This window comes from Sceloporus occidentalis, unplaced genomic scaffold (genome assembly GCF_023333645.1).
Source record: "Sceloporus occidentalis isolate IW3139 unplaced genomic scaffold, rSceOcc1.0.p SCAF_1, whole genome shotgun sequence".
In the NCBI taxonomy this organism is placed as follows: domain Eukaryota; kingdom Metazoa; phylum Chordata; class Lepidosauria; order Squamata; family Phrynosomatidae; genus Sceloporus; species Sceloporus occidentalis.
Genome location: NW_028316981.1, coordinates 215,247,304 through 215,270,978, shown reverse-complemented (window position 1 = coordinate 215,270,978; position 23,675 = coordinate 215,247,304). Strand labels below are relative to the sequence as shown.

The following is a 23,675-nucleotide window of genomic DNA, read 5'->3' as shown; positions in this document are numbered from 1 at the left end:
TTTACAATGGGCTCTTGGCATTTGCTGTGGTTTGGTTCCAGGATCCTGTGGATGCTCAAGTCTCATTAAATACAATGGTATAGTAGAAAATTATCACTGATCACAATAAAACTATCGATTGATTGACAATGGCATAGTAAAATTGTGTCCCTTATATAAAACAGCAAAATCAAGGTTGGCTTTTGGGAATTAATATTTTTTTAAAAAATATTTTCAAGCCATTGATGGTAAAATCCATGCATTAAAAATCTTTGGATAATGGAGAGCTGACTGTATAAAGAAGAAACATAAGATAGGTAATTCAAACTAAAATGCATCCAGAATTGCATACAGAAGGCATGCCAGAAAAACCCTCAGTTATGTGTATTGTAAAGTTTGTGTATACAAAGTACAGGGAGGGGTTAGGAGAAAGGATGAGGTGAGATTTTTGAAAACAAAAGCCAGAATGAAAAGCATAATCCATGTGATAAATCCCCCTTTTCTATGGGGAACATGTCAGGTCCTGAGGAGAAAAGGGGCTGGAATGTGCCGGGCAGACCACACAAACCAAGGAGACAAAACCACCCATGAGGGCGAAGGGAAGGAGGGGTATGAGGTAGACAAGAGGAATGGTGCTGAAAGAGAAAGAAGGAACGCAATGGGCACAAAGGGGCTGGGGGGCACAAAGGTGCACGAAAAGAGGGAACGCGAAACAGCATGCAGAGAAAAGACATGGCAGAGAGAAAGTGACAAGGGTGCCAGGGAAGAGGAGATGCTCGAAACGGAGCAAGGCAGCAAACCCTGGGAAGACAGGAGGAGAAACAGAAAAACAGGAGCTTGAATATATATATATATATATATATAAAGCTATAATGATGATGATGATTATGATGTATGCCTTAAAGTTGTTTCCAACTTATGGCAACGCTAAGGCCTAAGCCCTATCCTGGGGTTTTCTTGGCAAGATTTGTTCAGAGGAAGTTTGCCATTGCCTTCCCCTGAGGCTGAGAGAGTATGACTTGCCCAAAGTCACCTATGGGTTTCATGGCTGAGCTGAGAGTTGAAACTTGGTCTCCAGTGTTGTGGTCCAACACTCAAACCATTACACAAAGGTCATACCCACCACCATTTCAGTGATGAGTATGGACTACATCTAATTGCTGTAGAAAAGAACAAGATTTATTTATTTATTTCTGACTTGCTTCTTGCCATGGATCGAGGTGAGGAACAATAATTAACAAGCACAGCACATCAGTTAAAACAGACATCAATTTAAAAGTGCATACATACAGTTTAAAAGCACAAGATATACACATATTAAAACAATCCACATTTCAAATTCATCATTGAAAAGTCACCATTTAAAAAATAATCTGGATAAGCCCGCTAGAAGAAAGTGGTCTTCAATGCTGTTTTAAAATTCAGAAAGTGTATTCAGCTGTCAAATCCCTTCCTCTTCTATAGAAATGAAACCGTCCCAACACTCCTGACCGGAGTTCTGCAGCAACTTGCTGAGTTTCTTAAGGAATCTGCCACAGTGCCCAAAGTCTGCATGTCTGTGTTCCTGCTTGACATTGCTGATGTTGTTTGTTGTCTGTGTGCCTTCAAGTCACTTGCAACTTTTGGTAACCCTAAGGCTAACCTTATCATGAGGTTTTCTTGGCAAGATTTGTTCAGAGGAAGTTTGCCATTGCCTTCCTCAGAGGCTGAGAGAGTGTGGCATGCCCAAGGTCACTCAGTGGATTTCATGGCAGAGAATTGAACCCTGGTCTCTAGAGTTGTAGTCCAACACTCAAACCACTAGACCAGGCTGTCTGTCACATTTGCTAAAGTTGTATGGAGCTGCATTATCTGCTGCACAGTTCTGTGCAAGCAGAGAAGACATAACCCATCTAATAGTGGATTAAGTTCACTTTCCCCTGAGCCTTAATAGGGAAGGACAAGATTTCACCATCTCCTCTGCCATCCTCACACCTGAGATAGCTGAGTGCCAACTAGCTTTGCCCTCTGAACTCAATTTTTGCCAACTGAAATAAGATGAGGCCCAAGAGGAAAAGTGGGAGATGGAAAAGTGGGACATTTGAAGATTAACTAGGTCTGTTCCTGCCAAATTGAGGGCCCGAAGAGACAGGCCAAAATAAAGCTGCTTCCGGTCACTTTGGAGGTATGCTGTTTCAATTATGCATGCATCCTAAGGGGCTGGAAGCCGCGTCAAAGCCACGCTCCAGTCCTAAGGACTGGAGAGTGGCTTTGGCGCAGCTTTTGGCCTTTTAAGATGCATGTGCCATTTAAACAGCATACCTCCAAAGTTACCTGAAGCAGCTTTATTTTGGCCTGTCTGTTCAGGTAATGATTCTGCCCATATGGCAATTCCACTTGCAGCTTGTTTGTTATGTTTGTTTGTTTGTTTGTTTTATATGATGCCTTTTTCCCGGAGTGGGACCCAAGGTGGTTCATAGAAATAACAATGTAATAGGTTTATATACATATATTGTAGAAGTTAATTATTGGAGAACCAGCATGGTGTACTGGTATGAGCATTGGGCTATGAACCCAAGTTCGGCCATGTAAACCCACTGGGTAAGTCACACTCTTTCAGCCTCAGTGGAAGGCAAAGGTAAACCTTCTCTGAAGAAACTTGCCAAGAAAACCCTATGAATAGCTTTGCCTTAGGGTCGCCATCAGTCAGAAACAACTTGAAGGCACAGAACAACAACAACAACAGCAACAACAATGTTATTTATCACCATTTGTAGAGTTCAAGGTACCTTGCAGGCACTCCCAAATACCACTCTTTCCCTTCCTACAGCCCTCCCTGGCTAAAGGTAATGGTGGTTTGCCGTTCTCAAGGATTGCTGAGAAATGTACTGTAGTCTTCAGTCCATTTCATGTCAATGTGATGGACTCAGACAAGCATCCTACAGAACTACATTTCCCAAGATGAAGGGTGCAAGGGCACTGGCATGCCAGCATTCTGGACATTAATAAGGGAGTTCTTCTGTGCCCAGGTTTCCAGGAAAAACTTCCCTGGACTGCAGCCATAAAGGAAATGGAAATGGAAATGAGATGGGTGTGGGAAATGATACAATATTGTTGTTTTTAATGAACCTAATTTCTAAAGCTTGACCTCAAGTTGTAAGCACTCAGGGAAAGGCAAATTTATATGTTCATCATAATGTGATGAGAGAATAAGACTGCCAGGGGGCAAGAAAGGCAGGTGTTAGTTTCCTGCATATTTTTCCCACTCCCTTGCAAAGTTTTATTTTGTTTTATTTGTTTAGTTCATGTGAACCTCAGCTTCCCAGCTTCACCAGACTGAGGAATCTGGAAGAAGAAAGCTTGGAAGGAGTGTGGACATGTGATTCAGAAAGTAAAGGGGAATGAAGTCGGTATACACTACACAGTCAGACATTTACCAAGCATACCTTTAATAGATTTCATTAAACAATTAGTAGCAAGTTGGTATGAGCCATCAGGTGGGCTAAAACAACTGGGTAGGTACATGTTCATGACATTTACAGTTAAAACATGTATACAGTGGCCCCTTGGTATCCGCTGGGGTTTGGTTCCAGGACTCCCCGTGGATCCCAAAATCCATGGATGCTCAAGTGTCATTAAATAAAATAGCATAATAAAATGGCGTCCCTTATATAAAATGGCAAAATCAAGATTTGCTTTTTGGAATTAAATATTAAATATTTTCAAGCCACGGATGTTTGAATCCATGGATAACTAATCCATGGATAGGGAGGGCTGACTGTGTACTGTGGCTGGTAGTAACATGCATTAACTGAAATGGAGGATACTTGGGTGATAATTGGAGCACTTGAAAAGACACATATGGTTTTTATCATCTTTATGGTATCTGCATGATTAGTTGTAAGAACACTTTCTGGGCTGGAGTGCCTCACTTGTGTGGTTGTCAGATTCTCAATAGACACCCATGGCAGTGTCTTCAATAGCAGTTTGACATTTTCCAGAGATCACTTTACTGTGAAAACCTTTGCCTTATCTGTTTTGTGCATCCACAACTGGCTTTGTTGCTCAGCCAAGTGAGGCATCCCCTTCAGGCAACTGATTTTATATGTCATGAAATGGCAGCAAATTGATAGCTGTTGCTATAATATTTGTACTGTCAGGTATGTGAGAGAGGTACTTGTTGCATTTTCTGAGTCAAGTGCCAAAATAATTTGACTGGCACCTTGTCTTGCTCAGCTAGGAGACTATAAACTGTTCTCTGCCTCTGGGATCAAAATCTCTTTGACTGGTGCTAAACCAGGAGAAGCAGTTAGGTGTGATCTTTCCTGGTCAGTTGACAACCCAATTCATTTGTGAGCATAGTTGACACGACACAAAAAGTGGGGACAGCCACTGAAGTTAGTTTGTATTCTCTGGCCCAATCAGTCTTTATATAGAAATGTACAGACAAGGGAAATGAAACAAATTGATTGATGGATAATTTGTAATAGGATCCTTAAGGCAGAATAAGAACTCCATAGAACTTGAAGTCGAAGGCTTTCATGGCTGGCATCCATCGTTTTTTGTGGTTTTTTGGGGCTATGTGGCCATGTTCTAGAAGAGTTTATTCCTGACATTTCTCCAGCATCTGTGGCTGGCATCTTAAGGTTAAGGGTTAGGGATGGAGGCCTTTGATTTTTAAGAAATCATGGGAGGTTATGCTTATTATTATGCTAAAATGGAGAGAGAAATCCCAGAAGTGCAAGTGGGGCTCAGGAAAGGAAGAGGCACTAGGGACCACACTGCAAACATACAATAGCTAATGAAGCATACCAAGTAATTCCAGAAAAAAAATCAGCATGAACTTCATAGACTATAGCAAAGCATTTGTCTGCATGGATCATGAAAAGTTATGGATGTCTCTTAAAGACATGGGAGTGCCAACACATCTGATAGTCCTGATGAGATATCTGTACTTAGGACAAGAATATGTAGAAACAGAATGGTTCCCAATGGGCAAAGGGTTGAGGCAAGGATGCATTTTATCACCCTATTTGTTCAACTTATATGCTGAAAATACCATATGAAGAACAGGTGTAGACTTAGAAGGAGTGAAAATAGGAGGAAGGAGCATAAACAATCTAAGGTATGCAGATGACACCATAATACTAACAGATATCATTACAGACTTGGAACAATTGTTAAGGAAGGTCAAGGAAGAAAGTGCAAAGGCAGGCTTATTGCTGAAGATAAAGAAAACAAAAATAATGACCACAGAGTATCTACATAAATTCAACTTAGACAATGAGGAAATTGAAATAGTAAAAGATTTCCCATACCTTGGATCAAACATTGATCAGAATGGAGACTTCAGCCAAGAAATCAAAAGACTAAGGAGTTTATCAAGTGTAATTTTCACGCCGATGCAGTCACGGGACAGGATCAAGCTGGAACAGATTAAAACTAATTTTATCATACACAAAATTGCTGCGCTACTGTCCAACCATCACCCATCCTGCAACAGTGCTCAGCCAGCCAATTTTGATACTATGGAAGCTTTCTAATTGATAGACTTAATCAGGGAGGTTACAAGCCTGAATTGCCAGACCTAAGCCGAACAAGAATCTTGGAGATGTCTCATCCACAGGGTTGCCATGAGTTGGGGCCAACTCAAATGTAGTTAACAACAACCAAAAATGGATGGTTTAAGGCAATAGATACATTCCAACTTCCCCAAAATCTCTGGGTTGAGATCTACCACACCTGACAGATATATATATATATATCCGTTTATATATGGGAATGCCAGGTAATTGAACTATATTAATTCAGCTTGACATTAAACTAATGCAAGTTGTCAAATCTACCTTTGTACTGAGTTTTTAATAGAGCTAATCTGAAATTTCGGCTCTTGGCCAGATTTCAAGTTTGAGTATGAAGATTTGGAATAAAAAGAACTGTTGGGCAAATAATTCCCATGCTTCCTGAAATGTGAGTCATGTTCCGAAATAAGCTTTTAAAAGCACATTTCTCAGTCCCTTTAAAGCCTTCCATACATCCTCTGATGGCTTTTTAAAAACTGGGGGAAAGTGAGTTTTTTTAAAAAACCTGTATGTCTTGTTTTTCTCTAACCCACCTGTTGGCCAAATAGGTCAACAAGGCAGCATATAACAAAATCAAAGCATTTAATAACATTTAAATGAAACACATGGGCCTGGCTGGTAATGAGAGAAAATGTTACAACTATTCTACTCATGTCACTTTAAAAACAAAACACCATGCCAATTTCCTGTCACTGTTCAGATCATGGAATTAGAAGAAGAGAAAAGACCATTCACTTATCATCAATTCAGCAGAGTATAAGAGTCCTTTAAGTTCATCTCCTTAACATGCTCGCATGTAGTTTCTGACTTATGGAGACCCTAAGGCTCCCATGAGGTTTTCTTGGCAAGATTTGTTCAGAGATTTGCCATTGACATTGCCATTCTCAGAGGTTGAGAGAGTGTGACTTGCCCAAGTGGGTTAACATGGCTGATATACTTAAAACAACAACAACACTAAAGTCTCATGATGATTCTTTCCAAATAACCCAGGACAAACAATGCACCAACACCATTTCAGCTCATTTCTGGTATTCAATAATGCTGTGCCCTCTTTAATGTTTTAAAATATATCACAAAGAGTAAGATTTGCTGCTGGCATTCTGCTCTGAAGCCTGCTCTAAACTCTGTAGGGAGAATGCTTGTGTTGCTATGTTTTTGCTGCATCTTGTAGCCATCATGAACTTTTCACACACTTGATGCCAGGCATGTTTGGCCTCCAGACAAGGGAGCTTTGACATGTACGTACCTGTATTTTTGGGCCAAGGCTGCACTTCCCAAGGTCTAAATGTACACCTGCCTTTTGTAATCTCTAGTGTCATCACTCCAAGCCACTCGTACAAAGGATTCCAGGCATTATTGTATATATTGGAGAGTCATCCCCTACGGCCCATGCCATGGCAATAACAACACCCACTGCTATGTTACTTTCTTTAACATCCCATTAACTGCTACAACTATTACTTGATCTATGGCTGGCTGGTATTAACCAGCTCAGACCTTTACCTTCAATAGTAACTCCACATCTATTTATGTGTTTTTGTGTGCCTTCAAGTCATTTATGACTTACGGTGACCCTAAGGTAAACCTATCATAGGGCTTTCTGGGGCTCAGAGTGTGTGACTTACCCAAGTTCACTCAACAGGTTTCCATAAATAATAATAAATATAATAAAAATATTTTTTCATGATAAAAATATCATATCTTACCGTTTATTAGGAATCAAAATTGAATGTGGGCTGCAACATTTCGATCCCAGATGGATCGAAACGGGATTACAATCAAGCAACAACAATAGTATACAAGAATAAAACATATAATATTCATCATTAAATACACTTTAAAAACAATACATCATCCTTAATAGAAGATTGGGGTGAAGTCCTTACAAGAGATTGGGTGGGTAGGCTTGCCAGAAGAGATCCATCTTAACTGCCCACTTGAAAGCCTCCAAGGAGGTAATAAGATGGATCTCTTCCGGAAAGTTATTCCATAGTTTAGGAGCCACCAAAGTAAAAGTTCTTTGGGGGATTGAAACCAATCTAGTTGGATTCACCTTCAACAAATTTTCCCCAGAAGTTCTCTGCCTGAGAATTCTAAATACCCCTCCTTAAAACTGCCAATCCCAGAATGCAACAGGAGGCAGCTAGAGGAGTCAAAGTGGAATAGTAGCACTTTAAGAGTATAGTGTGATAAACATCTGGGTGTCATCAGCATACTGATAACACCACACCCCATGTCTCTGGATGATCTATCCCAGTGGCTTCATGTAAATGTTAAATAGCATGGGGGATAGAATGGCGCCCTGACAGACACCAGTTGTCAGCACTCTCTTAGAGGAGCAACTATTCTGGAATTTACCCGAGAGGTAGGAATGGAACCACTGGAGCGCAGTGCCCCCAATACCTAACTCCCTCAGGAATTCCAAAAGGATACCATGGTCTATGGTATCGAATGCAGCTGAGATGTCCAAGAGCACCAGCAGGGTTACACTTCCCCTGTCGATGCCCAGACGGAGATCATCAACTAAGGCAACCATGGCCGCCTCAACTCTAAAGCCAGTTTGAAATGGGTCCAGATAATCAGTTTTGTCCAAGACAGCCTGGAGCTTGAAGGCGACTGCCCTCTCAATCACTATGCCCAAGAGTGGTAAAAGGGAGACCAGTCTATAGTTGTTTCTCATCAGGGGATCTAGGGAGGGTTTCTTCAAAAGCAGTTTTACTATCGCTTGTTTCAGTTTAGATGGAAATATTCCTACCCAAAAGGATGCATTTATTATAAGCTGTAATGATGTTATTATTGCCTCCCCTCCCTGGGTGGTCAACCATGATGAGCAAGGATCGAGGGGGCACGTCGTCTTCCTTATGCTTCCAAGGAGCTTGTCCACTTCATTGGTATTTACAAACTCAAGGTGATCCAGTTCAATACAGTACGCGGAGTCAATGGATACCTCTCTTATAGTTTCTGTTACAATGCCGGCATCAAGATCAGCCCTTATTCAAGAGATTTTGTCTGCAAAAAAGTCATTAAAAGCATCACAGCAAGCTTTACTTGGTGTCAATAAAGGGTTCGAGGTGGGAGGCAACTGGGTTAACTCTTTAACCACCTTGAATAGCTCTGCTGGACGAGACTTTGCAGATGCAAAGAATAGATTCTTTGCTGCATCTATTGCCACTTCATAAGAATCCAATAAGTTCTTATGGAGTGTCTTGTCAGATAAGCGCTGATGTTTCCGCCAGCGGTGTTCTAGTCGTTGTGTAGCCCACTTCATTTGGCGAAGATCATCTGTATACCAAGGGTTTTTTTTATTTGAAGTGGCCTGAAAAGGAGCGATAGTGTCTGTAGCCCTGGTAAGGCCATTATTCCAGGTATCAACCAGGGCTTCGACAGAATCCCCGTCATTCTCAACCATAAAACCCTCTAGGGCCTCTTGGAACCTTTTGGGTTCCATCAGTCTTCAAGGGCGGACCATTTTAATAGGTCCTCCACCCCCGAGGGGGATCTGGGTAGTGGCCTTCAGTCCCAACTTGACCAGGAAATGGTCAGTCCATGACAGAGCAGAGGTCTGAATCACCTCTGCCCACAGCTGTTCCTGATCTGTACTAAAAACCACATCAAGTGTATTACCAGCACAATGTATTGGCCCTGAGACCAGTTGGGGCAGGCCCATGCTGTCATGGAAGTCATGAACTCCTGAGCTGCACCTGTTAGATGTAATGAGCTAGACTCGAAGGGGATGTTGAGGTCCCCCTGGACAAGAAGCCTGGGAGACTCCAACACCAGCTCCGAGACCAGCTGTGTCAGCTCGGCCAGGGAATCTATTAGGCTCAGCAGGGAATTGAACCCAGGTCTCCAGAGTCATAGCCGAATGAACAAACCACTACACCACACTGGCTCCCTTTACCTGTGTATCAGATGAAAATACCCTTTCTCCATATCATACACTTTTAAAAGCAACAAAAAAAAGTGGGGGGGGGGGGTATATGTGAGGATGGGGGATATATCAGCCTTGAGGAAGAAATCAAAACTTCCTGAATCCCCCAGCCAACATGGAAATGTTACTTTTCCAAGCTCTGGGCAATCCTAAAGCATAAAGTGTTCTCTCAGAGTACCACATTTCCTGCAAAGAACAAGAACATCCAAAATTCACAAAACAGTGATGTCTTTATTTGCTCAACCACAATGCACAAAATATATAATGCAAGCTTTCAAAGCTCCACTAGCTGCTTCGTCAGGCCAAGGTGTTAAAAAAATCATACAGGAGAAAAAATATATATAAAATGACAATGTTAGTGACAGGCCTGCATTTTCTCAAGATATTGTCATGTTGTTCTGTGGAGGGCTATCTATGCAAGCAGGCCTCTCTTCCTTCTGGCCATGTGGCACCGAGAACAAAACCTTCCAAAGTCTAGGACATAAATTTTGAATTCCATTAGCAATACAACAAGGTACTTCTTCTGCGATACATTTCCTGCAGTGCAAATAAGTTTACCATCTGCTGCATTACCAAAGAAGAACCTGGCACCTGCCTCCAAATTTTACAGTCTTCGTGTAAGCAAGAGTTGCCACCTTTTACACTGCCCCTTCTGGTAACACTGCCTTCAGTAATGACTTGATACCCTGACATTAGCAAATGACAGAACTGCTCCATAGAACTGATGGTATTCTTCATACTCCATTCTGTGTGACAGGCAAAGCATTACCTGGTTTCTGCAAACCCACCTGCTGTGAAAGGCACAAAATCAGGCCAGCCTGATGCTTTTTTGGCCAGATGACAATTCTGCTGTAAAATTCTTTTACTCTCTATATATAAAAAAGCCAGGAGCAAAGCATTTTGTTGTTGTTGTTGTTGTTGTTGTTGTTGTTGTTGTTGTTGTTGTGTGCCTTCAAGTCATTTCCAAGTTTTGGTGATCTTGTCATGGGGTTTTCTCGGCAAGTTTCTTCAGAGGGAGTTTGCCATTGCCATCCTCTGAGGCTGAGAGAGTGTGACTTACCCAAGGTCACCTAGTGGGTTCCCATGGCTGAGCTGGGGTTTGAACCCTGTTCTGCATACAGGATGACCAGTGCCCGCCTTCTGTCCAGGAGGAATTCCAAAATGTCCTCCATCTGAGGCATCACTAAGAAGCACAGATTTATAATTATATGAGTGTTCTGAGCTTTTTAGTTGGTCATGTCCTACATTTTTCTTGAACATCCTGCATTTTGCAGTGCCTTGTCCTTCTTGGTGGTTATGACATCTGGTCACTCTGCATACCCTTCCATAAACATCAAGAAACACCATGCCTGCTGCTTCAGGATGGGATCAACTAAATGCATTTTGCCTACTTCCCTAGTGGTACTAGCAGATGCCTTTGGGAGCGCATGACCAGGCTGGATAAATCAGTGGACTAAATCAGAATATGGGGCCAGATCCACTCTTTCTACCAAGAATCATGGAAATTTGTCTTACCAGGTCTTTCCCAGCCAGAGGCAGAAAAAGTCATTTTTCTCTAAAGAAAGTGACTAAAGCCATCAAATCCACCGTATATCAAGCCATCTCTCTCTTTCACTCTCATCAAATTTTTGCCAGGCTTGCTTCTGTGATGCTAAAACCATCCTGTCATTTCTGTCATGAACAAATTTAAACAGTTAAAACCTCTGCCTATTGCTGGTCAGTGTTGGAGAAAGTAACACACGTCTTCTTTTTCCAGAAGGCCAGGTTCTCAAGTAAAGTATTCCACCAGCTCATATCTCTGTTTTCAGGAGAAAAGCCTCACCTCCTGATTTTTTGTATTAAAATTCTGTATTCAGATAATTAAACAGGACTATCATATCAGATGTCAACCTTCTCTTCCCCAGCTTAAACATATCCTGCTCCCTGGGGCCTGTTACAGACAGGCCAAAATAAAGCTGCTTCGAGTCACTTTGGAGGTATGGTATTTCAATGATGCATGCGTCCTAAGAGTCCAAAAGCCACACCAAAGGCACACTCCAGTCCTAAGGACTGCAGTGCAGCTTTGGTGCGGTTTTTGGACTCTTAGGACGCATGCATCATTGAAATACCATACCTCCAAAGTGACTCGAAGCAGCTTTATTTTGGCCTGTCTGTAACAGGCCTAAGTCTCTCTTCATAGGGCTTCACGGATTCTAGAGTTTGCACCATTTTGCTCACCCTCTTCTGAACATGCTCCAGCTTGTCAACATCCTTTTTGAATTGTAGTGCCCATTTTTTTTAGCAGACGGGTGGTGGTGGAAGGTGAATTTAGGTTTCTAAAATTTAAGACACAGGGGTGGGGCTAGCAAAAAAAATGTGGCAGCTCCCAAGAGAAAAGCACAAACATCCCATATGCTGCATCCTCCCAATTGAAATTCTTTGCAAATTTGCATCCTGACTTTCCATGTTGAATAGAAATGTTTGAAGTACAGCTCAAAGATGGCTGAGAGAGATGTGTGACTACTAGTCAGAGGTTGAGGGGAAGCTTCTCTTTGATACATACATACACAGAAAATGGTCGGCTCTCTGATTCATTATGAATAAATGCAATAGGGAGTAGGATATGCAATAAGCATAGATTAGTTTTATGGTATTCATGTTTTCTCTTAAAGAATCCTAGGAATTGAAACTTGTAAACTTGTAATTGATGTTCTGACCTACAATTGGTCATCCACATTTTCCAGTTTTGATTTTTGTGGATTTGATTATTTGCAGATTTTATTGATATATTCTCTCTAGGAATCTCTATCTAGGTCAGTGATGGTGAACCTTTTTGAGGCCGAGTGCCCAAACTGCAACCCAAAACCCACTTATTTATTGCAAAGTGCCATGTCCCTCTGGCTTTCTAGTAACAAACTCTGGCAAACTCTGTGCTGGGACGATGGCACATGTGCCCACAGAGAGGGCTCTGAGTGCCACCTCTGGCATGTGTGCCATAGATTCGTCATCACTGATCTAGGTTCTCCAGCATGACTCTATGCTACACTTGCATCAAAGGTTGTGCTGGAGGACCTAGAGGTACCTAGAGAGAACACCTCTCGGCATTTGTAGGTCCTCTAACACTACTCTACGGTTGTTGACCATAAAGTTGCACTGGAGGATCTAGAGATTACTAGAGAGGTGTTTTTTCAGTTTTTTTTTAAGTGTTGTTTTTATTTGCAGTTTTTCCACTATCATGGGAGACCTGTGTCCCTGACCCCTAGCGAATGTGAAAGGCTCACTGTATACATGTAATCTCTTAGCAGTAAAATATATATATATATATATATTAAGCAAGATTACGCCTGTAGAGTCCAAAGCTCTCTGCTCTTCAATTCCAGGCTCCTCTAGATCACTTCATAATACGGAACACTGCAGTGTTACTTTATCACAGAATAGCACACACATTGCTTTTGTTCTGGCACTCATCCTCTTAGGTTGAGAGCTTCAGTCAGCTAAGTCTTTTAAAGTTGAATTAAGATACATGATAGGGATAATGGCATGATAGCATATTTGGATAAGGTACTTTTTTTCTTCTTTATTCTGTCAAAAACCCAATGGGTGAGATTCAGCGATGCAGCATAAGGATGCTGGGGGTGATGAGAGCAGAGGGATTTTGCCAACTGGACTGCTAAGTATAACCTGCTAGGCTATATCTAGCAGTCCAGTTGGCAAAATCCCTCTGACAATCCAGCTGCTGCTTCTAAAAGCATTAGATTTGGGCCAGCACTGGAAGCTGTCATGGCCCCATACTCCCTTGAATCCATCTCTTTTGGATTTGGCTTTCTAAGTTGGGGTAGTAGGAAGACACAGGAATGAGAGCTACTGCGGCCATTCCCTTTCTTCTTTTCCTCTGGGTCATGCTCCAGGTGCCTGAATTTTGTTCTGCCTCCTTCATGAGCGTGACCACTTGGGGCTACCTCTCAAGCTAGAATCACAAAATCATAGAGTTGGAACAGACTTCAAGGGCCATCCAATTCAGCCCCTTTCTTCCATGCAGGAATACACAATCAAAGAACTCTTGACAGATGGCCATCCACACTCTGTTTAAAGACCTCCAAAGAAGGAGACTCCACCACTCTTCAAGGGAGTGTGTTCCACTGCCAAACAGCTCTTACTGTCAAGAAGCTCTTGTTAATGTTTAGGTGGAATCTGTTTTCCTGTACTTTGAATGCATTGCTCTGGGTCCTAGTCTCTAAAGCTGCAGAAAACAAACTTGCTCCATCATAAATATGACATCCCTTCAAATATTTAAACAGTGCTGTCATATCACCTCTTAACTTTCTCTTCTCCAGGCTAAACATATACAGCTCCATAAGTTGCTCCCCACAGGACTTGATGGTTTCCAGACCCTTCACCAGTTGCCCTCCTCTGAACACGCTCCAGCTTGCCAACATCCTTTTTGATGTGGTGCCCTTTTGTTGCAGCAAACTGCTAGTCGTGTAAGGTGAATTTTTAAAAAATAAAATAAACCCCTGCTTATTTATTGTTTGCACTGAAGGCAGAAAACAAACTTGGGATTTGGTCCCATCATAAATACTCTTAAATACCTCAAAAATATTATGTCTTTTTTGTGCTGACTGAGACTACTTGCCATTTAACACCTAATTAACAAACTGTGGTGGTGGAGGTAATGTTTTGCTACATAAAACACAGAGACTAAGGAGTTTACCGCATTTCTTTAAAAAAATCCAACTTACCCTGGCCATGTTGAAGTCTCTTTTGGGATAAAGTTGGGTATTATCATATGCAAAATGCCGCCAATGCCGCCAGCCAAGTGCAGCCCGGCTAACTTCCGACTAGAAGCCATGCTCAGCCAGCCAATTTGCAAAGCCAGGAGCTTCCCAGTTTTGAAAAAAGGCTGCCTGCCTGAGCACAGCGTCTAGCCGGAACTTATCCGGGTTGCACCCGGCTGGTGGCATTGACTGCATTTGGCGTATAATAATATCCAACTTTATCCTGAAAGAGACTTCAACACAGCCAGGGTAAGTTGGGGTTTTTTAGCAATGCGGTAAACTCCTAATTAAACAGAGAAATCAACAAGACAGGCAAATGGAAGATTAAGAATAAAGCATTCAGGAAAGAAAAGAAAAAAGAAAATTCAAAGGTTCAGCTAGACCAGCTCAGAGGGACAACCTCCCTTTCATGATTTGCTGCTAACAAATAATGAAGAGGTTTCAGGAGATGATAACTGATTATATAACTATGTAAACCTCCTATAATCTCACCCCATAAACACTGTGATAGAAGCGTGTCAGTGAAATTCTTGTCACAGATTGCATGACAGAATTGTCAATGAGCAAAGTCTAGCTTTCCTCTGTTAGGAAGTTTCTAATTAAGGGAATTTCTTAATATAGCTCAAATTTCCGAGAGGGAGGGTTAACATCACCCTCGTGAGATGTTGCCCCTTAGTGTCTACCAGAGGGCCAAATGATCCCTTAAGACAGGGGTCGGCAACCTCCAGCCCGTGGGCCGGATGCGGCCCGTGGGCGCCTTTCTGCCTGCCCCCGGTCCCTCCTGCCGCTGAAATCGCCGCCGATTTCGGCCACTCCGGCCGCCATTTTGCCCTTCAAAATGGCGGCGCCCATTAGGAGGCCCGATGCGGCCTCCGGAGCCCTGAAACGGGGCTGCAGCAGCCGCACCAGGCCTTCAAATGGGCGCCGCCCACCTCCCTCCTGGCTCCGCCCACCTCCCTCCTGGCTCCGTCCTCCCTCCTCCCTCCTATAAATGGAGGGGCAGGGGGGGGAGGAGGAGGAGGCAGAGAGAGAGGGGGGAGGGAGGGAGGGAGGGAGGGAGAGGAGGAGGAGAAAGAGAGAGATGGTGGGAGGGAGAGAAGAGAGAGAGAGGGAGGGGAGGAGAGAGAGAGAGAGAGAGAAAGGGTGGGAGGGAGAGGAGAGAGAGAGAGAGAGGGAGGGAGGGGAGAAGAGAGAGAGATAGAGAGAGGGGGGTGGGAGGGTAGGAGTGAGAGGGAGGGAGGAAGGGAGAGAAAGAAAGTGGTTTGAGACAGTGGCATGCATTTTTTGCTGTTTTGTGGCCTTGCCTAGTCGCTTCCATTCTTGCAAATACACTGCTACCTCGGGTTACGAAATTAATTCGTTCCGCTATTCCTTTCGTAAGCCGAAAATTTCGTAACCCGAAACGCTTTTTCCATTGAAAATAACTAATGCGTTCTATGACCTCAGACTGAACCTGCAAGTGAAAACAAAGGTACAATAGAGGCCTATTAAGCTAAGTACCCTACAATACAATGTAATACAAAGTTGCCTGAGGCACTAAAGAGCTTAACAATGACTGGCAGGTCCATTCTAAAGTTTCTAAAGGATAAAGAAAAAAAGAAAAAAAATGTTTTTGACTTATCTTTTGCTGGTCTTGGCATCTGGTCCTGGCATCTCAGAGTGAGGCAGGAGGAGGAGGAGAGGGGCAGCCAAAAAAGCCAAATTTAAACCAATTCAACCCAATTCAACCAATTCAGCCAATTCAGCCAATTTAGCCAATTCAACCAATTCAGCCAATTTAGCCAATTTAGCCAATTCAACCAATTCAGCCAATTTAGCCAATTTAGCCAATTCAACCAATTCAGCCAATTTAGCCAATGCAACCAATTTAACAAAGTTAACCAGTTTAACAACAATTTTTTTTTTTTTAAATTTGGTGTTTTTTTTAAGGGTCACCTTTTTTTTAAGGGTCACCTTTTCCCTTCTTGGATGACGGTTCTCCCTCTCTAGTGAAGAACTGGTCCAAGGATGTCTGCTTTTGCCGGGCCTTAAGCACGTTCTTAAAATGGCTAAGGCAGACATTATCAAAATGGGCAATGGCATGGCTGGTGAGCACCTTCTCAGGGTGGTGCTTCTCAACATATGAAGACACATTGTGGAATTGCCGCAAAATGTCTTTAATTTCTGCTGTTGGCAAAAATGCCCCCGCAGCCTCCTCCTGCTGGCCCCTGTCGAAATGGAGCACGTCCTCATCCACGGCGGAGTGTTGCATGGCCGCCAAGGCCTTCAGGTCCTCTGTTGTCAGGTCCTCGCTGTGCTCCTCGATGAGTTCCTCCACGTCCTCGTTGTCCACGTCGAGTCCCAGGGACCTTGCGATGGAGACGATCTCAGCAACCTCTTCTTCTTCACCTGGCTCAGCACCCTCGGTCTGTGACCCTTCCAAGGAAGAAGCATCAGGCCACAGCTTCCTCCACGCAGCAATCAGGTTGCGCCTGGTGATCTCCTGCCAGGCCAAGTCCACCATCTTCAAGCACACGACGATATCAAAATGCTGCTTCCAGAACTCTCGAAGGGTCAGCTGTGTGCTCTCCGTCACATCAAAACAACGCTTGAACAGGTGCTTGGTGTAGATCTTCTTGAAGTTGGCAATCACCTGCTGGTCCATGGGTTGCAAGAGGGAGGTCGTGTTGGGCGGCAGAAACTGGACCTTGATGAAGGAGAACTCATCAAGGATGTCCTTCTCCAGGCCATGCGGGTGCGCAGGAGCATTGTCCAAGAGGAGGAGGCACTTCAAGGGCAAATCCTCTTCCTCCAGGTACCGCTTCACAGTCGGGGCGAAGACACTGTTGATCCATTCCACGAAAAGGAGGCGTGTGACCCATGCGCGGCCATTGGAACGCCACATCACTGGCAACCTGTCCTTCTGAATGTTGTGTGCCTTGAAGGCCCTTGGATTTTCAGAGTGGTACACCAACAGGGGCTTGACCTTACAGTCCCCGCTGGCATTGGCACACAACGCAAGTGTGAAGCGGTCCTTCATAGGCTTGTGGCCTGGCAATCTCCTCTCCTCCTGGGTGATGTAGGTGCGGCGAGGCATCTTCTTCCAGAAGAAGCCCGTCTCGTCGCAATTGAACACTTGCTGCGGGACGTAGCCTTCCTCCTCCACCATGGCCTTGAACTCGATGACAAATGCTTCGGCGGCCTGGTGGTCTGCGCTGGACGCCTCGCCGTGACGGACGACAGAGTGGATCCCGGTCCTCTTCTTGAACCTTTCAAACCAGCCACGTGATGCTTTGAATTCCGGGGTGGCTGGCTCCTCCTGGGAAGAAGTTCCTTCACCTGCCTCCTTGCTGGCCAGGTCTTCGAAAATGGTGGTGGCCTTCTCACAGATGACCGAGGTGGTCACAGTGTCCCCGACTCGCTCCTTTTCCTTAATCCAGAGGAGCAGCAGGCGCTCCATCTCCTCGTGCTTCGGTGTCCTCTGCTTGGCAATCGTTGTCACGCCTTTCGCTGGAGCCACAACAGCTCTGATGGCCTCCTTCTGCTTGAGGACAGTGCCAATTGTCGAAGGGTTTCGTCCATACTCCTTGGCAATGTCCACCAAGCGCACGCCCCTCTCGTGCTTGGCGATGATTTCCTTCTTGTCCTCCAAGGACAAGGGAGCCCTCTTCTTTTTGTCACCGCCGCTTTTATCTGTGGCTTTCTTGGGAGCCATAGCTCAAGCCTAAAAAGGACAAAAGGCACAGGCACTGAGCAAAAGCCACAATTGGAAACCACCCCCACCCCCATGGTCACACTCTCTGGCCCAAACTTGCAAAACTCACACCCCACACTCTCAAATCATCACAGCCATGACCAAAGCACCTCAGAACACAAACCCATAGGCCAAAACCCCCAAATCTGCAAATGCAACTCCAAGGTCACACTCTCTGGCCCACATGGGACCAAGGCCAAACTTGCAAAAATGGATGCCCACACTTTCAAATCATCACAGCCATGACCAAAGCACCCAGGAACACAAACCCAAAGGCCAGAAACCCAAAATCTGAAAATGCCACCCTATGGTGACACTCTCTGGCCCACATGAGACCAAGGCCAAACTTTTAAAACTCACACCCCACACTTTGAAAACATCACAGCCAAGGCCAAAGCACCCAAGAACACAAACCCAAAGGCCAGAAACCCAAAATCTGAAAATGCCACCCTATGGTGACACTCTCTGGCCCACATGAGACCAAGGCCAAACTTTTAAAACTCACACCCCACACTTTGAAAACATCACAGCCAAGGCCAAAGCACCCAAGAACACAAACCCAAAGGCCAGAAACCCAAAATCTGAAAATGCAACCCCAAGGTCACACTCTCTGGCCCACATGGGACCAAGGCCAAACTTGCAAAAATGGATGCCCACACTTTCAAATCATCACAGCCATGACCAAAGCACCCAAGAACACTAACCCAAAGGCCAGAAACCCCAAATCTGAAAATGCAACCCCAAGGTCACACTCTCTGGCCCACATGGGACCAAGGCCAAACTTGCAAAAATGGATGCCCACACTTTCAAATCATCACAGCCATGACCAAAGCACCCAAGAACACAAACCCAAAGGCCAGAAACCCAAAATCTGAAAATGCCACCCCAAGGTCACACTCTCTGGCCCACATGGGACCAAGGCCAAACTTGCAAAAATGGATGCCCACACTTTCAAATCATCACAGCCATGACCAAAGCACCCAAGAACACAAACCCAAAGGCCAAAACCCCCAAATCTGAAAATGCAACCCCAAGGTCACACTCTCTGGCCCACATGGGACCAAGGCCAAACTTGCAAAAATGGATGCCCACACTTTCAAATCATCACAGCCATGACCAAAGCACCCAAGAACACTAACCCAAAGGCCAGAAACCCAAAATCTGAAAATGCAACCCCAAGGTCACACTCTCTGGCCCACATGGGACCAAGGCCAAACTTGCAAAAATGGATGCCCACACTTTCAAATCATCACAGCCATGACCAAAGCACCCAAGAACACAAACCCAAAGGCCAGAAACCCAAAATCTGAAAATGCCACCCCAAGGTCACACTCTCTGGCCCACATGGGACCAAGGCCAAACTTGCAAAAATGGATGCCCACACTTTCAAATCATCACAGCCATGACCAAAGCACCCAAGAACACAAACCCAAAGGCCAAAACCCCCAAATCTGAAAATGCAACCCCAAGGTCACACTCTCTGGCCCACATGGGACCAAGGCCAAACTTGCAAAAATGGATGCCCACACTTTCAAATCATCACAGCCATGACCAAAGCACCCAAGAACACAAACCCAAAGGCCAGAAACCCAAAATCTGAAAATGCCACCCCAAGGTCACACTCTCTGGCCCACATCAAATCAAGGCCAAACATGCAAAACTCACATCCCACACTTTGAAAACATCACAGCCATGAGCAAAGCACCCCAGAACACAAACCCAAAGGCCAAAACCCCCAAATCTGAAAATGCAACCCCAAAGTCACACTCTCTGGCCCACATCAAATCAAGGCCAAACATGCAAAACTCACATCCCACACTTTGAAAACATCACAGCCATGAGCAAAGCACCCCAGAACACAAACCCAAAGGCCAAAACCCCCAAATCTGAAAATGCAACCCCAAAGTCACACTCTCTGGCCCACATCAAATCAAGGCCAAACATGCAAAACTCACATCCCACACTTTGAAAACATCACAGCCATGACCAAAGCACCCAAGAACACTAACCCAAAGGCCAGAAACCCAAAATCTGAAAATGCCACCCTATGGTGACACTCTGAGGCCCACATGGGACCAAGGCCAAACTTTTAAAACTCACACCCCACACTTTGAAAACATCACAGCCAAGGCCAAAGCACCCAAGAACACAAACCCAAAGGCCAGAAACCCAAAATCTGAAAATGCCACCCTATGGTGACACTCTCTGGCCCACATGAGACCAAGGCCAAACTTTTAAAACTCACACCCCACACTTTGAAAACATCACAGCCAAGGCCAAAGCACCCAAGAACACAAACCCAAAGGCCAGAAACCCAAAATCTGAAAATGCCACCCTATGGTGACACTCTCTGGCCCACATGAGACCAAGGCCAAACTTTTAAAACTCACACCCCACACTTTGAAAACATCACAGCCAAGGCCAAAGCACCCAAGAACACAAACCCAAAGGCCAGAAACCCAAAATCTGAAAATGCAACCCCAAGGTCACACTCTCTGGCCCACATGGGACCAAGGCCAAACTTGCAAAAATGGATGCCCACACTTTCAAATCATCACAGCCATGACCAAAGCACCCAAGAACACAAACCCAAAGGCCAGAAACCCAAAATCTGAAAATGCCACCCCAAGGTCACACTCTCTGGCCCACATGGGACCATGGCCAAAGTTTTAAAACCCACACTCCACACTTTGAAAACAGCAAAGAAAAAAAAAAAAGCAAACCAGCACCCCAAGCCCATAATCCACACAGCAAAAGCATGCTCACACTGTCTCACCCCACAAGAAGAAGGTAAAAATCCATCCACCTACCTGTAGAGAAATTCCTGATGGCCGGTCTTGATCCGAAGAGTACACCTGGCAAAGTCCAAAGGCAGAAAGCCAGGAAAAGTCCAGACCAACAGTGGAACCAAGAGTTAGAGCTCAGAAGAAACTCTTGCTCAGACAGTCCACAAGGCCAGACAAAGGAGCAGATCAATGGAAGCCGGCTTTTGTTTCTCAAGCCAGGCCACCCCCCCAATTTCGTTAGCCAATCCAGATGATCAGCTTGATTTCTCAAGCCAATCACTGCTGCTAACGAAATTCAAAATTCGCGCCAAAGCTAACCCCTAACCCAGCCCCCTTAGCTTTCCGTTAGCCCTGGAAAGCCTGTAGCTGCACTTTGCATCATTTGAATTTCGCGCCGAAATGCATTTCGTAACCCGAAAAATATTTCGTAACCCGAAACAGTTTTTTCCAATCCAAGTTTTTCGTAACCCGGAAATTTCGTAACCCGATCATTTCGTATCCCGAGGCACCAGTGTATTGCTATTATTATTATTGGTGTTATCCTTTGGTATTCTCTTTGCAAAATCCCCCCACATGGACTTGCTTGCTCTTTTCTGGGTTGAGACAGTGGCATGCGTTTTTTGCTGTTTTGTGGCCTTGCCTAGTCGCTTCCATTCCTGCAAATATTGTTATTATTGTTATTATTGTTGTTGTTATCCTTTGGTATTCTCTTCGCAAAATCCCCCCACATGGACTTGCTTGCTCTTTTCTGGGTTGAGACAGTGGCATGCGTTTTTTGCTGTTTTGTGGCCTTGCCTAGTCGCTTCCATTCCTGCAAATATTGTTATTATTATTGTTGTTGTTGTTATCCTTTGGTATTCTCTTCGCAAAATCCCCCCACATGGACTTGCTTGCTCTTTTCTGGGTTGAGACAGTGTGCATGCATTTTTCCTGTGTTATGGCATTGCCGGCCCTAGTAGCTTCTTGCAAATATTATTATTATTATGCGGCTCTGCCCCCGGAGGGTGGAAACTCCACCCCTGATATGTGGCTCCGCCCCCAGATAGTGGAAGCTCCGCCCTGGCATGCGGCTCCGCCCCAGAGGGTGGAAGCTCCACCGCCCATGTGCAGCTCCGCCCCCGGAGGGTGGAAGCTCCACCCCCCAGCTTCGGCCCCCCAGTTGTCCGAGGGACAGCAACCCGGCCCCCGGCTCAAAAAGGTTGCCTACCCCTGCCTTAAGAGATGACACGGAGACAGACTTCTCCAATTAAAGTCCAGATATTTATTAAAAGGGAAACAAGCACACAGCAAAGGGCACACACACATACACAATTCTCAATGAAAACAAAGGAGGGAAATTCGGGAGAGAGTTGAGAGAGGCAGAACTACGGGAGATACTTACTTCTGAAGGCTTCTCTGGGAATCCAATGTAGATGTAGATGATGGAAGAGACATGGCTGCCGGAATGTGTGGAAAAATGGCTGAGGGAGCTAAAATGAGTGTCCGGTCTGATGTGAAGCCAGGCTGTATTCTGACTATAGCACACCTGGGTAGGTTGCTCTAAGGGTTATATAGGCAAATTTTAGCCTCTAGCGATGAGCTTAATGGCTTGGCTGCAACCAAGACAAAGGGTGTAAAGACCTGGGCCAAGGTGAAAAATAGCGTTGCCGATGTACTTAGGTCTTGACACGATCAGGGATGGCAAACAGATGAATGGGTGGCCATTGATTTAATCACTCACCCATCAAGTGTGAGGCTGAAAACAAACAGTCAGCATTGTGTTAGTTTTGGAGGTGATGGCTTTCCCATTTAGCAACTCCCAAACTTCCTGTAGGGATTTTCCAGTTTATTATTTTCTAGGGCTCATGTCCCCTCCTTTGCAAGTTCGCTTTGGAGAAATGGTGGTGCCCCAGGAGGTCTGTTTGAGGTCAGAGTGAACTCCACACACACTCCAAAATTTAATAAATCTATATGTTCTAACACCTCCTCTCCACTGTATGACACCAGATTGGAATTTTAATGTTTGAAGTGTCACCCAGTGCAGCGGGCAAGGGCTAGCAGGGTGGGAGTTCTGGCACGGGACTTCTGGTGGATGGGACTTCCGAGGCAGGATTGGGCTTCTAGGATGGTGTTCACTCTCTCTCCTTGTGCCCACCCCATGTGCGCACCACTCCACCCCCCCCCCAACCTGGAGATGGTGTGTGCATTGGGTGAAGCGTGCAAAGGGGACGAAGCAACACACACATGAGGGCATGGAGCAGCATGCGCAAAAGTAAAGAGCATTGTGTGCAGGGGGCAGAGTGCGCATGGGTGGAAGAAGGATGGGGGACAGTGGGGGGGCTAACTGGGTGTCATCCCCTCCTGGAGTGTTTCCTGGTGCAGTTTGCAGCTCCCACATCCCCTCAGTGGCACTACTGGTCAGCCTAAGTATATGGGAGCTCTTTCTTGAGGCGCTGGTTTGGGCTAAGAAAAATTATCCATAGGCAAGTCCTTCTTAATCAATTACTCCTTTTAAAGATCATTGTCTCATTGCTACTAATTCAAAACTGTCAAAATTGTGTGCTATGCTCTTGGAGGATCAGCTTAAAACAGTTTCTATTCCCTACACTGCTAGGAAATGTTTGATTAATATTTGCACCCCCTAAAAAAATAATATCACATTTGAAGAGGAAGAAATCTGATGTTTTAATTTGTGAACCACCAAAATATAACACTACAGGGGAACAAAACTGAACTTTAATTTTTTTTTTTTTACTCAGTGCATAAAGTGCAAATCTAAACTGAACAATTAGATACTGTTTTATTCAGAAAAAACAGTACATGTGGTCAGCCTATATATGGCCAACGCGGCTACTCCTGGATATGTTTTCTGGATGTGTGTGTGTGTGAGAGAGAGAGATACTCCTGCCCATTCAGTCCATGCCATGTTTTTCGCCTGGCAGGAATGCCTGC

General features: G+C 44.6%; 1 protein-coding gene across 1 annotated transcript in view; it reads right to left on the bottom strand.

Moving 5' to 3' along the window:
* Positions 1–21,138, bottom strand: part of LOC149323385 (putative CENPB DNA-binding domain-containing protein 1) — a 49,554-nt gene extending 28,416 nt beyond the window's left edge. Inside the window, exons 1-2 of the mRNA XM_089540370.1 lie at positions 20,769–21,138; positions 17,292–17,928 (exon numbers count right to left, since the gene is read on the bottom strand). Of these exons, the coding sequence (XP_089396496.1) occupies positions 17,292–17,919 (628 nt within the window). The 5' untranslated portion in view covers positions 17,920–17,928; positions 20,769–21,138. The remainder of the gene's footprint in view (positions 1–17,291; positions 17,929–20,768) is intronic.
* Between the last annotated feature and the right edge of the window lie 2,537 nt (positions 21,139–23,675).